The sequence below is a fragment of the Anomaloglossus baeobatrachus genome, chromosome 6, assembly GCF_048569485.1.
Source record: "Anomaloglossus baeobatrachus isolate aAnoBae1 chromosome 6, aAnoBae1.hap1, whole genome shotgun sequence".
Taxonomy (NCBI): domain Eukaryota; kingdom Metazoa; phylum Chordata; class Amphibia; order Anura; family Aromobatidae; genus Anomaloglossus; species Anomaloglossus baeobatrachus.
Window position 1 is genome coordinate 256,394,058 of NC_134358.1, and position 16,052 is coordinate 256,410,109.

The 16,052-nt window shown below is 42.9% G+C and overlaps 1 protein-coding gene across 1 annotated transcript in view; it reads right to left on the bottom strand.

Annotated features, from left to right (window-relative positions):
- GMDS (GDP-mannose 4,6-dehydratase) overlaps nucleotides 1-16,052 on the bottom strand; it is an 899,211-nt gene that overhangs the window by 197,380 nt on the left and 685,779 nt on the right. Inside the window, exon 10 of the mRNA XM_075316493.1 lies at nucleotides 4,635-4,731. Coding sequence (XP_075172608.1) covers nucleotides 4,635-4,731 — 97 coding nt within the window. The remainder of the gene's footprint in view (nucleotides 1-4,634; nucleotides 4,732-16,052) is intronic.

Consider the following 16,052-nt stretch of genomic DNA (forward strand, 5'->3'; position numbering starts at 1 on the left):
GTAAACATCGGGTAACCAGGGAAAGGTCTTCCCTTGGTTACCCGATGTTTACGCTGGTTACAGCTTACCGCAGCTGCCAGTGCCGGCTCCTGATCGCTTCATTTCGTCGCTCTCTCGCTGTCACACACAGCGATGTGTGTGTCACAGCGGGAGAGTGACGACCAAAAAATGAAGCTGGACATTCAGCAACGACCGGCGACCTCACAGCAGGGGCCAGGTCGTTGCTGGATGTCACACACAGCGACAGCGACGGGACGTCGCTGCAACGTCACAGAAAATGGTGACGTAGCAGCGACGTCGTTGTCGTCGTCGTTATGTGTGACACCAGCTTTAGGCCTGTTTCACATGTCAGTGAAAAACAGACGTTTTTCACTGATGTGTTAAAAACACATATGTCCCTCCGTGTGCCGTGATTCACAGCACACGTGGGTTGTCTATGTGCAATCCGTGATACGTACTCTGTGATTGCACATGGAGATATACGCACCTATCCCCGCAGCTGCTGTCCGTGGTCCTGAACTCTTCGGCTCTGTTGTGTTTCCTCCCCCGCTGCAGCTACTTATGGGTCATACATATGGTGCATACATGAACATGTATGTCAGTAATTAGCTGGCTCTGAAGCAGCAGCGGCCAGAGACAAGCAGGGCTGGAGAAGGGCGAGTTAAAAATGCTTTTTATTTTCAATGTCCGTGTTATTCTGGTACGTGTTTCACGGACAACACCATAGTGTAGTCCGTGGGACATCAGTGATGCCAGAAAAAAAACGGACATGTCTCCATGTGGAGCATAAGGACACGTGTGTATGCCACACGGAGACACAGTCAGTGAAAAATCAATAATGTGTGTACAGACCCATTGATTATAATGGGTCTGTGTATGTCCGTGATTCTGGTACGTATAAAAACTAGCACATACGTACCAGAATCACTAACGTCTGAAATAGGCCTTACATGGATAGATTTGGTACTACGGAATTTATTAATGGTTGGAATGGTGCAATCTGTAGAATATCTGCCCAGGAGGTTACCTGGGATGCATTGAAGGCCTTTTTAAGAGGGCTTCTTATTAAAGAAGTTAATATAATTAAAAACTAAAGCATTTGAAATTACATTGAGGTTTGAGGTACACAGGGTGGAAGAGCAATACGTAATGACTCCTTCTGATTCACATTTTTCCTTATTAAAAAGAGGTGGAGCATCAGTTAGCTCAACATATGTTATCAAAAGTGAGAGACAAACAGTTCATGTGAAGGCAAATATATTACAAGGCAGGGGAACGGCCAGGTCATCTCTTGGCAGCTAAAGTGAAAGCACTGCGAGGTACGTCTTTTATTAAAGAGATGGAAAGAAGAGACTTGAGAACATTTTGCAATTAATAACTTATGAATTTTTATGCCCTTAAGGGTATGATTCCACTTGCGTATGACTCATGCAAGTCTCGCATAGGTATCACCCGGCATGGCGCACAGTCTCCTGACAGGAGCCTCAGCTGCATGGAGATCCATGCAGGTGACCTGGTCCTGTCAGAAGTGTACACGCTGTGCCGGGTGATACCGATGCGAGACTTGCACGAGTCATACGCAAGTGGAATCATACCCTAACCCAGAGAGTTGCTTCACAAAACCGTTAATAAATAACATTTACCACATGTCTACTTTACATCAGCACAATTTTTGAAACATTTTTGTCAGAAAGTTAGAAAAATTTAAAGTTCATCAGCAATTTCTCATTTTTCCAACTAAATTTACAAAACCAATTTTTTTAGGGACCACTTCATATTTGAAGTGACAAAGGCCTATGTGACAGAAAATACCCAAACGTGACACCATTCTAACAACTGCACCCCTCACACTGCTTAAACCCACATCCAAGAAGTTTATTAACCCTTCAGGTGCTTCACAGGAATTAATAAAAAGTGGAATGAAAAAAAAATAAAATTCACATTTTACCTAAATATGTTGCTTTAGCCCACATTTATTCACTGCTACAAGTGAGGTCATAAAATGTACCCCAAAATTAGTTACCATTTTCTTACGAGCGCAGCGATACTACACATGTGGTGAGAAACCTCTGGACAAACTGCTGGGCTCAGAAAAGGAGCAATATTTGAATTTTGGAAAGCAAATTTGTCATTGGGCACCATGTCACATTCCAGGGCCACTCTGGTACCTAAATATCAGAAACCACCCCATAAGTGACCCCATTTTGGAAACTAGACCCCTCAAAGATTTTATCCAGGCATCAAGTGAGTATTTTGAACCCACAGGTACTTCAAATAATTTGATAACATTAGGTCATCATATTAAAAATGTTCATTTTTTTCACAAAAATATTGTTTTAGCAACAAAATTCTCACTTTTACAAGAGGTACCACCATAAAGTCAACCCCACAGTTTGTTACACACCTTATGAGTGGGGCACCTAGGTCATAATTTAGCCCCATTAACGTGGTCAAGGGCACTATTTTCTGGGTTTTAATTAAGCTTAGAGAGTTGGATACTTGACTTATGGCCATTGCTATTTACCGTATGTTTTCGATATATATATGTTACCGGCAATGTGTAAAAACAGGCATTTTATAGAATACCTAGGCAATGTACACAATGCCGGAAATGAGTCGTCAAAGTATGAAATACATCAGACGTTCATACATTTCCTAGTCATTCTATAGATTACCTAAATGACAAATAGGCGGAGTGTAGAATACTACAGAGGTGGTCAGTCCAAAAGTAGGTGGACAGAGCAGGCAGCAGCAGATCTGTGAAACTGGCTCAGTTGCCCTTAGCAAAGGTGTATGTGCAAGACTAAGTGCCAAACAAACAAATGCCTTTGCGTAAAAAAAAAAAAAAATGAAGAGCAATTCAAAATATCATTCTAGCCTCCCGTGCTGCAACAAATAGTTAGGAATGACACTTCCGATTCCTTTTTTTTTTCCAGCAAAGATATCCTGTTTATTTTGCATTTCTTCTTTCATGTTTTTGACTGTTTGTTACTAAAGACTAATAGTCAGGAATGACACTTCTGTTTCTTTGCGTTTTTTTTCCCAGTAAAGATAACCTGTTCATTTAGGATTTCTTCTTTCATTAGGTTTTTGACTGTTACTAAAAAGACTTTTCCTATCTGGCCATTATATCAGCCTTTGCCTGAGCAGTTCTTGTCATTCTTTTTAATACTTAGACATTTTATGTAATGGCTAACTTTTCCAATCTGGTCACCTAGACATTTTGTGTAATGGCTAACTTTTCCAATCTGTGCATTATATCATACTTTGCCTGAGCAGTTCTTGTCATTCTTTATAATACCTAGACATTTTATGTAATGCCTGGGAAAAGTATAGAACAACGCAGATATTTCATACCTTGCCTGAAAACGACAGGGATTGTATACATTGCCTAGGTATTCTATAGAATGCCGGGTTTTCAAACATTGCCTGTAACATATATTTAGCCCAGGATGATCGGTGTACACTTGTGGTCTAGAGCTTATTTTTCTTTTTCGCTCTCTAATTTGGTAATCCATATGAGTTGATGTAATTCGTGTGAGAACAAAACTATTACTTAGTTGACTGTATTCTTAAGCTTTGATGGTAGCAATATTTGGACTATTTTGAGATATGGTAAAGATGGGGAGGGATGGGGGAGAGATGGGCTGAGTTCATGAGTTGTTATCTGCAAAAAAAAAAAGTGTGCGCATACAGTTTTGCTTTAAAATCCATGTAAAAACATACCTTAACAGTTTATTGGCATAAATTAATAGTTTCCAATAGCGTGACCTATAATCAGTTAGAATAAGTAACTTCTACCCATCTTCAGTCTACTGCATATTACAGTCACAGTAGTTTTGCTGTGACAAGGTGTATCGCAGTGATTACAATGTTAGAAAGCTCCCATGTCTAGCCAGGGATGATACTTTGGAATTTCCCTAATAAGTGGCTAGTTATTAAACTGGAAAGTATGTCCTGCAAAACTGTTCTAGACACAAGTAAAGTAACAGCACATGTTTATTGCGCTCTCCAGACAGAAGGGATTTCCGTAAGTAAGCCGGGAGAAGAAAGAGGGTTCTGCCCTGGGTGCTCATTTCGATTAGTGTCTACATTCTCGTTATTTTAAGTGCCCCATACACATTATACTAACGTCAGCCAAAACTGCAGATATCGACGGACCAGACCAACAGTTTGTGTATGGGGAAGAGAAAAGTTCGTCACGTTAGATTTCGGACTACTAATCCTTTTATTCTTGGCAGAGTCCAGCATATCTATTATAGAGAACACTGGACCACTCGGCAGAGCAAGCACTCCTGTGTATGGAGGAATTAGCAGAGGTAGCTGCCAGTCAAAGATCTATTGTTTAGGGGTCTCTTCACTGAAAATGGGGTTTAGGGTGAAAAATGTCACTCGCATTTCAAACTCATAGCCTCCATTTCCAGAAAGAGGATCCTATGACCTGTTGTGTTAGTCTTTAAATGTTGCTTTATTTTCTTTACTTACTATTTACTGGGGTCATGTGGGTGAGATTGCACACAGCTTGACTATCAGAGGCTGGTAGCAGGGGGTCAATTAGACCATGGCCAGCTGGCCAAACAGTGCAAGTGATTAAATTATCTGGAAGTAGGGGAGCTGTAGAATTTCCTACTTACTACTTCAGTAGGTCTGTAGTACTTGAGATCAACTTTCACATGGATTTTTCCAGTCTCACTGCAGCGGCCCACTTCATTTTCATTCTTGCCCTCCCACCTGTAAAAAAGACAAACATGGTGACCAGAAAGACCTTGGTAGAAACATTTGGTCATTTTATTTCACATCTCAAAAATCCTGGTGTCAAACCCATCTCCCTAGGAGAGTGTAAACTCATTATGGAACGGAACAAAAGGAGAAGACCTGTCACTAGAATAATTTCCCAAATTGTCAAATTCTTGTGATGTGTAAAATGTCCAAGGTGTGCATTCCAAGCCACAGCCGTTTTAGAAACCTTAATTGGAAATTAAGATGTTAAAACCCTGTGTGTTCACATTTTTTTTCTCGTTACCACTAACTCCCTAACCAGCAGAGAGTGTGACAACTAGATGCATATACATCTGGTGTATGATTATATACAGAGCCACCAGCTACCTGCGGCACAATAGCTACAGTAACCGCCAGCCTATCAGAGGCCAGCAGCAGATGTTGGCGTGCATGTCGTGGCTATTGCATGAGGTTATTGCCATGCGTCGCTCACCCGCCTGTGCTGACAATGAAGGACGATGAAGGTGATGCTTGCCATGGGAGAATGGACAGATAAATAACTTTTTCACGTTTAAATATGTGTAAGGGCCAGGATGGGGCCATTATTATAAAAAGGGCCTGGATGACAGCCCCGTTTTCAGCTCAATGTTCATGCTTGGACCCAAAATTAGCTGAAGTGTATTGCCACACACAGAGCTAACAGCTTCCTGCGCCGCAATAGCTATAGTGACTGCTGGCCTATCAGAGGCCAGTGGCAGATGTTGGCGTGCCTGTTGCAGGCGTCACATGCATTTCGCTGTGGTGGCTATGAAGGAGGAAGAGTGCATTACTTGCCATGGAAGCATGGACAGATCATTTTTTTTGTGTGTTTAAAAGTGTTTGAAGAAAGCAACGTCATGGAGGCTATTATCACAAAAAGGGGCTAGGACAAGGGACATTATTACATAAAGGGACCAGAAAATGGGCTATCACAGGAAGAGGCTCAGAATGGGGGACATTATTATAGGAAGGTGCCAAGATGTAGGACATAATAATAATTATTATTATAAGATGGGGGGACATTAACATAGGAAGGGACCAGCATGGGGGACATTATTAAATTGACAAGGATGAGGACCTATTACTATAGGATTGGGGCATTATTACAGGAGCCTATAGATCTGACTAACATGCTGGTGGGGGCCCCAGAACAAAATTTTGCACCGGGGCCATAGCACTTTAGTTACACCACTGCAAATTAGAAAAATATTACAAAATATCTGTGTGTGGCAAATGACTGAGCAAAATGATAGATCTCAATATTTTGTTAGTTATAATACACATTTTTCCTGTTTTTACATTTTTCCCCTCCGTGCTGTTTGATCAACCTAAATTTCCCTTCCTCTTCATCATAAAAGGTTCTTATCTATTCCATCTGTACAATATAAATACATGGACATTTTTTCAGCTGCGATCATGGGCAAATATTTATAATGTGTAAAAAGACAGTTAACATCCACCAAAAATATGTGCAGTGTGATCAGAGTACGACATCTGGTACCAGGACACTTCACTGCCACAGCAATTCCCACATCGCCGACATAAAATTGCAGCAAGGTAACTAATCTAATAAAGCATTTTTATTTCATAACTGCGATCACCATCAATATCATGTTCTCAATTCTTTTGAATAATAATAATAAATAATAATAAAAAAATATGGGCTTTATGAAAAACATTTCTTGTAGACATTAAAACACTGATTCATATTGGACCCCTATATTTTTTGTCTCCCCCCTTTTTAATTCTTTATTCTCGCTTTTTAGGAGCTAGAGCTTTTATTCCATCCTAATTAGCTATGAGGGTTTGTTTTTTTGGGGAATAAGGTAAATATTCTTTTAATAACATATTTTGATAGCCATAATGGTTTTTTTTTCCAGGCAACATGTCCTGCAAGAACCAAGCACTTTAGGAGATGTGCACACATTACATATTTGGTGATTTTTTTTTTACTTTAGTATTTGTAGCCAAAACCAGCAGTGGAACAATCAGAGAAAAAGTATAATAGAAACACGCCACCACTTCTGGATTTTTTTTACCGACTTCTGGCTTACAAATATTGGCGGTAAAAAATATCAACAAGTGCACGTTGCCATGTATGGAAGAGGTAAAGTTCTTATTGGTCCCATTTTGGGTGCATATCATTTATTGATTAGTATTTATTTATTTTTGGATGAGCCTTTAGGTTCCTGGCTAGCATGGTAAGTCACTGGTGCCTCGAAGGGGAGGGGGGGATGAGGTGACAAAGAGTGCCCCATTCCTCTGCAAAACCCTTTAGTTGGCACTGGGTTATCTCCAATACCAGCAATACGGACAGGAATCTGGCTGTGTATAACAGTTGTGGTGCTGCTTATCAGTGTGCCTCTAAAGACTCCCGTTTGCATCATTGTTTTTTTTACAGCAAAGAGTTTTACGGGGATTAGTTCTTTCTGAACATGTCAACTTCTCTTCACAGAGATTACACAATTAATGATTTAAAATAATGTCCAAGGGAATCCCACACCATAATACCAGGAGTAAGAGCAGTGTGACATTCCCTCATGAAGGCCTCCTCATGGCGTTGTCCACAGTCCCAAGACCAATCTGCAGCTATTGTTACTTTGCACTATGATGGCCTTTGAGAATGGTGGCATGGGGTCAATGAAGAGGTCTTTACAAGGGAATGTCACATCAGTTCTACCTTAAAGATTAGGTTTTGGATGGCATAATGTATGGTAGCCAGACCCCTCTAGTTTTCATTCCACGTACAGCTAGTATTACATAGATTTGGTTATGGAACCATTGGTGTAGCTATTTCTCCAAAATGTCCAAGGAGACCTCTTTTAACATATGACATGCCTTATGTTTCTCACGTAAATGTGAGTGCCCTACAAGTGCTCCCATGTCCTGTAGCGTCTTCTGACTCATCTTCCTTCGAGAATATCTCAGACACTGGTTAACAATTGCAAATCAAATCTCACTGAGCTAGAGCTATTTTACAAAGAAAAATGGGCAAACATTTCACTCTTTTGATGTGCAAAGCAGGAAGAGACATACCCCAAAAGATATGTAGCAGTAATTTCTGCGAAAGGTGGTCCTACAAAGTATGAACTCAGGGGGAACGAACACAAATGCACATCACAATCTTCAGATTTGTATTGTTAATATATTTAGAAAACCATGTAGCATTTCCTTTACACTTCACAAATACTTACTCCTTTGTGTTGATATATCACATAAAATCTCAATAAAATACATTTAAAGCACCATTCCAGCGGGTTTTTTTCAGCGATAGTGTGGTGCTTTAAATGCAAGTCCCCTGCCCCTAATGTTACACATACCATTCAGTGGCTTCACCTTTTACCAATGCCGATCTGGTCGCATCGCACCATCTTGAGCCCGTCACTTCTGACTTTGCGGAAGTCAGAAGTTATGTCACAAGCTCCCAATACAACTCAGCCTGAATGAAGCTCTAGTAGAGTTACATTGATTTGTGACCTCAAGAGGGCTCTAAAATCACTGGAGCTGCCAACAGGTCACAAATCGCCATAGACTGACCGGAAAGAAGAAGATGGAAGATGAAGCCGCCAAAAGGAGTATATAATACAGGGGACTTACATTTTAAGCACCACTACAGTGGTGCAATAAAAACAAAAACACCGTAGTGGTGCTTTAAGTTTGTGACTGTAACAAGAAAAATAAAAAGATGGAAAAGTTTATAGGGTAGCAATACTTTTTCTAGGCATATATATCTAGATAGATAGATATACCTGTATACACAAACACACAGTATGTACTATGTATACAATGTGATTATTTTGGCAGGGAAGGATAGTTTAAATATCTAAAACTAAATTTACTATGAAAGCTGACCCTGTAGAAACACTTCAGTCCAGCTTCCCATCAGCGGAGGTGCAGTTAGTAACAGTTAGTGTCAAGTTTTGGTGAACCCTGATTTTTCACAGTTCACCAAAACTTTTTGTGAAGGATTGGAGTTTTATTACAAACAGAGTTCCATACGTAAAGCAATATCTACGCATTGACAGACTAAAGTAGCATTTAACCCACTTTCCCCCTGTGAATTAAAAACTGGTGGTAAAATGTTTCAATCTGGAATATTACTAGTTACATCTCCCGAAATGTCATAAAAAGCAATCCTGGACTTACGAATGATTAATGACGTATGCTAAAGTTACTATGATATATTCAACGTCCTTAATGGGACATGCAAACTCAGCCAACAGTTAATTGTAAGAGGACTGGATAAGGGTGTAACCATTTTGCTGACATGCTCAAGTCTTTTCTATCAAATTCATGGAATATTTACCATCTAAACCAAAATGTGTGTATGTTATAAAACAGTTAGAAAGTCTTGAAAGAATGACATATTGAAAGTAAGTCATCAAGAAACACCTACAATGTCAAAACAAGCGATTGTAGACCAATCATTTAAACAATACTAAAAGTGTATACAATAAATCTAAAAATTAAACAGATTTAACAATAAATGGGTTAGCGTAAACACGGATTTCTTGCAGACAAGTAATTGTCATTTTTTTTATCACCTGTATATATCTTCCTGTGCCACTTGAGGACTAATATAGTAATGAACTCATAGTACATTTGATAGTTAAAATGTTAACATCCATCTTACGGTTGTACTAGTTTCAGGTATTGCAAAACTTCTGTGGGTGACCAAATGTGCCACACTGCAAGAACAACATTGAAGGTGCTGCAGTTCTAAACCAGCACTGCAGCTCCTTATTTTCTGGATCAGTAGGGGTCTCCACAGTAAGACCTCCACAGATTTGTAAAAGTTCATTGCTTTCTGTGACAAGAATGCCAACTCAAACTACCATGATATATTTTTAAGGTTTTCTCCAGTTTCACAAAAACATTATTATAGTGCAAGACTCAACGGTGTAATCTTGTATCAAAATCACTATTAGTGGTTCTTGCTGATAACCCGCAGTACGGACCACTCGAACTCTGTGCTGCCAGCTATACTAAACTAAGCAGCCAATGTCTTCAGTACGTGAGCAATCGCTGTAATATCCTATGTTGCTCATTCGCACACTGAAGATGGTAGCATAGCAGCAGGAAAAGAACACTGCATATTTTAGTGTACAGTCAAACTAAAAAAAGTACCGATATTTGATATCTCTGCTTAAGACTGACACTATAGATAAAATCATAGGGCTCTATTTGCTAATGAGGTAGCAGAGATAGTGTGTGGCTTCTGTTCAGCGGTGTCTGGCTTTTGAGATGTGAACAAAGAGGTGGTCGACTGCACTTTTATGCACACTTAAAATATGGGCATAACCGGATCATAGGCCAAAGAGATTCCAAATTGAATCCATCTGTCTCATAGTAAATATTTCATTGGGGGCGCTGTCTGAATCATGTATTTCAGAGATTTACACGGAACATACGATGTAATCCACAGCATAGAGCACAGGATAAATATGAGCTGAGCCTTAAGGCCCAGTCACACTAAACAACTTACCAGCGATCCCAACAACGATACAACCTGACAGGGATCGCTGGTAAGTTGCTAGGAGGTCGCTGGTGAGATGTCACACTAAGCGACGCAACGATGCTTCATCGATCCCACCAGCAACCTGACCTGGCAGGGATCGCTGGAGCGTTGCTACACGGGTTGCTGGTGAGCTTGTCACACAGGCAGATCTCACCAGCAACCCATGACCAGCCCCCAGTGCCACGTGGAAGCGATGCTGCGCTTGGTAACTAAGGTAAATATCGGGTAACCAACCCAATATTTACCTTGGTTACCAGCGCACACCGCTTAGCGCTGGCTCCCTGCACTCCTAGCCAGAGTACACATCGGGTTAATTACCCGATGTGTACTGTGGCTACGTGTGCAGAGAGCAGGAGCCGGCACTGACCGCTGAGAGCGGCGGACACTGGTAACGAAGGTAAACATCGGGTAACCAAGATAAGGGCTTCTTGGTTACCTGATGTTTACAGTGGTTACCAGCGTCTGCAGAAGCCGGCTCCTGCTGCCTGCACATTTAGTTGTTGCTCTGTCGCTGTCACACACAGCGATGTGCGCTTCACAGCGGGAGAGCAACAACTAAAAAATGGCCCAGGACATTCAGCAACAACCAACGACCTCCCAGCAGGGGCCAGGTTGTTGCTGGATGTCACACACAGCAACATCGCTAGCAACATCGCTGCTACGTCACAAAAGTTGTTCCTTAGCAGCGATGTTGCTAGCGATGTTGCTTAGTGTGACGTGGCCTTTACTGTGATCTTTCAGAGGCAGAATGAACAAAGCAACAGCAGGTCAATAATTGGTTTTATTTTATTTTTTTTATGCCGTTCCCCATGAGATATAAGTGATTAGACTGGTTTATTCTTCCAGTCTAATGTGTGGGTAACAGAGAGCCACCCGCGCCTGTTATCCACACATGCCTGCTGATCTGATCAGCAAACACGTGGCGATGACTACGGGCTCAACGCATGAACCTGTGGTGACTGGGGGAGGGGGTGATCTAGGACGCACATATTTGTCTTAAGTCATGAAAGGGTTAAGACAAAACAAAAAAAACTATTGTGCTGCTTGGATTATTACTCTGAAGAAAGATTACTCCAGACTGTAAGAAAAAGCAGAAAACTAGTCACATATATTCAATATTTGTGCGAGCAGTAAAATATCCCAGCGCAGAAACACACAAAGAACCCATCAGTAGAGTGACGGGGTCCTTCTCCTATATCACACACTCAACAGAGCGAGAGATTGCTGTACAATCCAATAAGCATTTATTCCAAGCAAATCAAATGGTCCAGAACATAATCCACCATACAGAGGGCAAAATTAGTCCTGAATATAATCCAATAAGCGGTAAATGTCCAGATCTATGTGAGGAGCCGCAGCTTTTCCCTCAGAGGTTCAATCTTTTTCCTTCTCTCTTCAAGTTCTTAAACAGACTGACAAATCCCCCAGGTAAGCAGAGAGTTTACAGTAGGTAGATCCCAGGCCCCTTCCCCCAGACTTAGGGCCAGGAACACTACAGGGGGTGATTACCTACAGACAATACAATGCACACACAAGCAATACAAATAATGGACAGTGAACCACGCCTAAACATTAACCCACACAAAATGGTACATGACTCACAATATCCCACCATCACAACTGCTCCCTCCTTTTTAATAAGCGAGTACGCCATGAGGTCTACACAGACCTCTGGCCACCTCATTTAAGTCCATGTTGCTCAGCTGAGGATAGTCTATGGTTCTTCTTGACGGGACAGTCCATCAGCGTTCTGGTTTTGACTTCCACGTTTGTATTGGAGGGAGAAGCTGTAGGTAGTCCCTTGTACAGCGGTAGGGTTAGAAGGACAAGCTTCCCTTTGCATCCTCCTTCACTCAGACTGTTTCCTGCACCCACAAATCGGCATTGTAGATCTCCCACATCATTTCCTATGAAAATATCTGCAGGCAGGCCACTTATAACCCCAACCTCACATTGCTTTACTCCAAAGCCAAAGTCCAGATCTACAGTCGCCTTTGGGATATTTCTCCTTTGTCCTCCAGCCAATTTAATAACAATCCCTGGTCCATGATGTATCGCCTCTCGTCAAACCACTCGGGGATTAGCTATTGTGAGAAATACCCTAGAGTCACAAAATCCAATGACCCTTTGTCCATCCAGCACAACCTCCTGTAAGCGCTTACTTTGATGGTAGTTTGGCTGTAGAACACGAACAGGTCGATTTTGTGCAAGGTCATTCCTCAATCGACTAGCAGGGCAAGTGTTTTGCAAATGCCCAGGCTGCCCACAATGATAACATCTCCTCTGCGTCGTACTCCTTCCAATGTGCATTCTGGAGAAGGCAGGAGGAGAACCTGGTTACAATGGCCAGAGGCCATACACTCCAACAGGGGCATCTATGGTGCAGGGGTAAGCGGTACACTCCGGTGGAGGTGGTGGTAACTCTTCCTCAGGCTGGATGGAATGCACAAAATGCACCGTACGAGATGGAGGTGCGTGGGGGTCCCTCCGAGTCCTTGCGGGACAACTGGATTGCAGGTGCCCAGGTTGCCCGCACCCACATCATCTTCTCTCTGTGATTCCCCCAGGGCGTGGTCGGAACTGTTGGGGCCCAGAATTGTGAGACGTGGAAGTCATCGGCTTTCAGCTGGGTGGAGGGGCAGATAAAACTGGAGAGGGCTGGGGAGCAGGAGAAGGCTGTGAGTTTTTGTCCAGAAGCCTCCATCATTGCGGTTGGATAGTAAGGGCCTCATCAGCCAGGGCTGCAGCTCTATCCAAGGTGTGAGGCGTGCGCTCTCTAACCCATTCCCGTATTTCTGAGGGGCACTTGTAAAGAAATTGTTCTATAAGAAATACCTGTATAATGTCCTCCACAGTGAAGGAATCTTCAGCTTCCTGCCATCTCCGACATGCCTGGGACATCTTATGGGCATACATCTTAAATGATCCCCCGATGGTGCATGGGAAGTCTTGCAACTGTGCCCTATGTGAGTCTGGGGTGATGGCATGGTAATCCAGGATAGTCAGTTTTATAATGTTATAATCCCGGTTCTGCTGTGAGTCAATGGTGCGATAAGCCTCTGCCAGGCTTCCGTTCAGGAGTCCCACTAACAAACGCATCCAGCCAGAGTGGGGAACCTCCATTATGACACACTGCTGCTCAAAGTCCTTGAAGAACCCTTCCACATCTCCGGAAGCCTCATCAAATGGCTTGAAGTCTGCCCGGGTAATTTGTACAGGCTCCCGGATCGCTGGGTTTACACTTCAACTCACATTACTCCCTCTGTTGGACTCCATTGCTTCTTGTCTCCTCTGTGCTCGGCAAGCAGCCTGCTCCTTATATTCCTGAGATACACCGGGGCCAAGAGATGCCATCTCTTCTTCAAACCACACCAACCACTGGCTTTTTGGGGCAGGGATCCCCGTCCCCAGTGCTTGTCCGTCAGACATCTGGGAGGAGGTGGACTGGCTCGCACCCACCGGTAGATCAATTAAGGTTTCTTTACTCAGTCCCTGGTAGCTCAGGCCCAGATCTCTGGCTCTCTCCTTTAGACTGGATGCGGTCCAGTTTCTGTACTCACTCTGTGAGTTGATCTCCATTAGGCTGCGCTCTGTTGATCCCACTGCTACCACCAGTTGCGACGGGGTCCTTCTCCTATATCACATACTCAACAGAGAGAGGTGGCTGTACAATCCAAAAAAGATTAATTCCAAGCAAATCAAATGGTCCATAACATAATCCACCATACAGAGGGTAAAATTAGTCCAGAAATATGAATATAATCCAATAAGTGGTAAATGTCCAGATCTCTGTGAGGAGCCGCAGCTCGCCTCAGAGGTTCATTCTTCCTCCTTCTCTCTTCAAGTTCTCAAACAGACTGCCAAATCCCCCAGGTAAGCAGAGAGTTTACAGTAGGTGGATGCCAGGCCCCTTTCCCCAGACTTAACGCCACGTCTCACTAAGCAACATCGCTAGCGACGTCGCTGTTTTTGACATCCAGCAACGACCTGGCCCATGCTGTGAGGTCGCCGGTCGTTGCTGAATGTCCTGGACCATTTTTTGGTCGTTGCTCTCCCGCTGTGAAGCACACATCGCTGTGTTTGATAGCGGGAGCCAACGATCTGAATGTGCAGGGAGCCGGCTTCTTGCAGCCTGCAGTAAGCTGGTAACCAAGGTACATATTGCGTATCCAAGCAAGGCGCTTTGCTTACTAACCCGATGTGTACCATGGTTACGTGTGCAGGGAGCCGGCTTCTGGCAGCTGCGGACACTGTCAACCAAGGTACATATCAGGTATCCAAGCAAAGCGCTTTACTTAGTAACCCGATGTGTACCATGGTTACAAAGCACAGCGTCGTTACACAGGTCGCTGGTGGCCGATCTCTGATCGCTGTGGAGATCTGCCTGATTGAAAACTGACCAGCGACCATGTAGCGATGCACTAACGATCCCTGCCAGGTCAGATCGCTGGTGGGATCGCTAGTTGCGTGGCTTAGTGTGACGGTACCCTTAGGGCCAGGAACACTACAGGGGGTGATTACCTACAGACAATACAACGTACAAATCCCCCAGGTAAGCAGAGAGTTTACAGTAGGTGGATCCCAGGCCCCTTCCCCCAGACTTAGGGCCAGGAACACTACAGGGGGTGATTACCTACAGACAATACAATGTACACACAAACAATACAAATAATGGACAGTGAACCACGCCTAAGCATTAACCCACACAAAATGGTACATGACCCACAATATCCCACCATCACAACCTCTCCCTTCTTTTTAATAAGCGAGTACGCCATTAGGGCTACACAGACCTCTGGCCACCTCACTTAAGTCCATGTTGCTCAGCTGTGGAAGGTCTATGGTTCTTCTTGACGGGACAGTCCATCAGCGTTCTGGTGTTGACTTCCATGCTTGTATTGGAGGGAGAAGCTGTAGGTAGTCTCTTGTACAGCGGTAGAGTTGGAAGGACAAGCTTCCCTTTGTATCCTCCTTCACTTAAAGTGTGTTTCCTGCACCCACAAATCGGCATTGTAATACATGACCCACAATATCCCACCATCACAACCAGGATTTAGCAATACAACTTAAAGACATGGGTGTAGGGTCGATTTCTGTTCCTCTGCATGAATCCTGTGTTTCTTTGACAGGTCATGGATTAGTCTGTGACCTGCCTTCGTCACTGGCATAAGAGGTGCGTGCACAGTTTAAAAACATGGCCGGTCTTCAGGTCTCCAATAACATGGCACATGCAAGAGATCAAGATCTCGGCTTAATGAAGACCTGAAGACCTGCTGTAGCAATGAGGGCATGAAATTTCAAAAAGAAGATGTTGCCTATTGCTTATTCATTAAATTCAGTAAGAGGAGATGACTGACTGTCGAGCGCTTGCTAGCCCAATCAACCACGTCCCCAGCACTGATTAGCAGCTCACTGTCACTATACATTGTACAGAGGAAACTGTGGCATCTCTCCTAAATCTGCAGCAGAAAAAACTGATTCTGTCACAACTGCTGCACCCAGGAAACTATGTAATACATCTTTGGAATCAAGGTCTCTGTCCCTACATTATTTTGTTGTCAGATTATGTAGCAAAAACCTGCTGACAGATTCCTTTTAATCAAATAGAAAGATGATATTTTCACTTCTCTGATTAACATTGCATTTGGAATGAAAAACCAAAATGGAAAAACGTTATTAAAGTTGATCATTGTGAATTGTAAATGTGGAGTGAAATTTGTCGTATTATCATCAAGTGCGGATGCCAAGAAGTTTACACCAGAATTTCCAGTGGTGC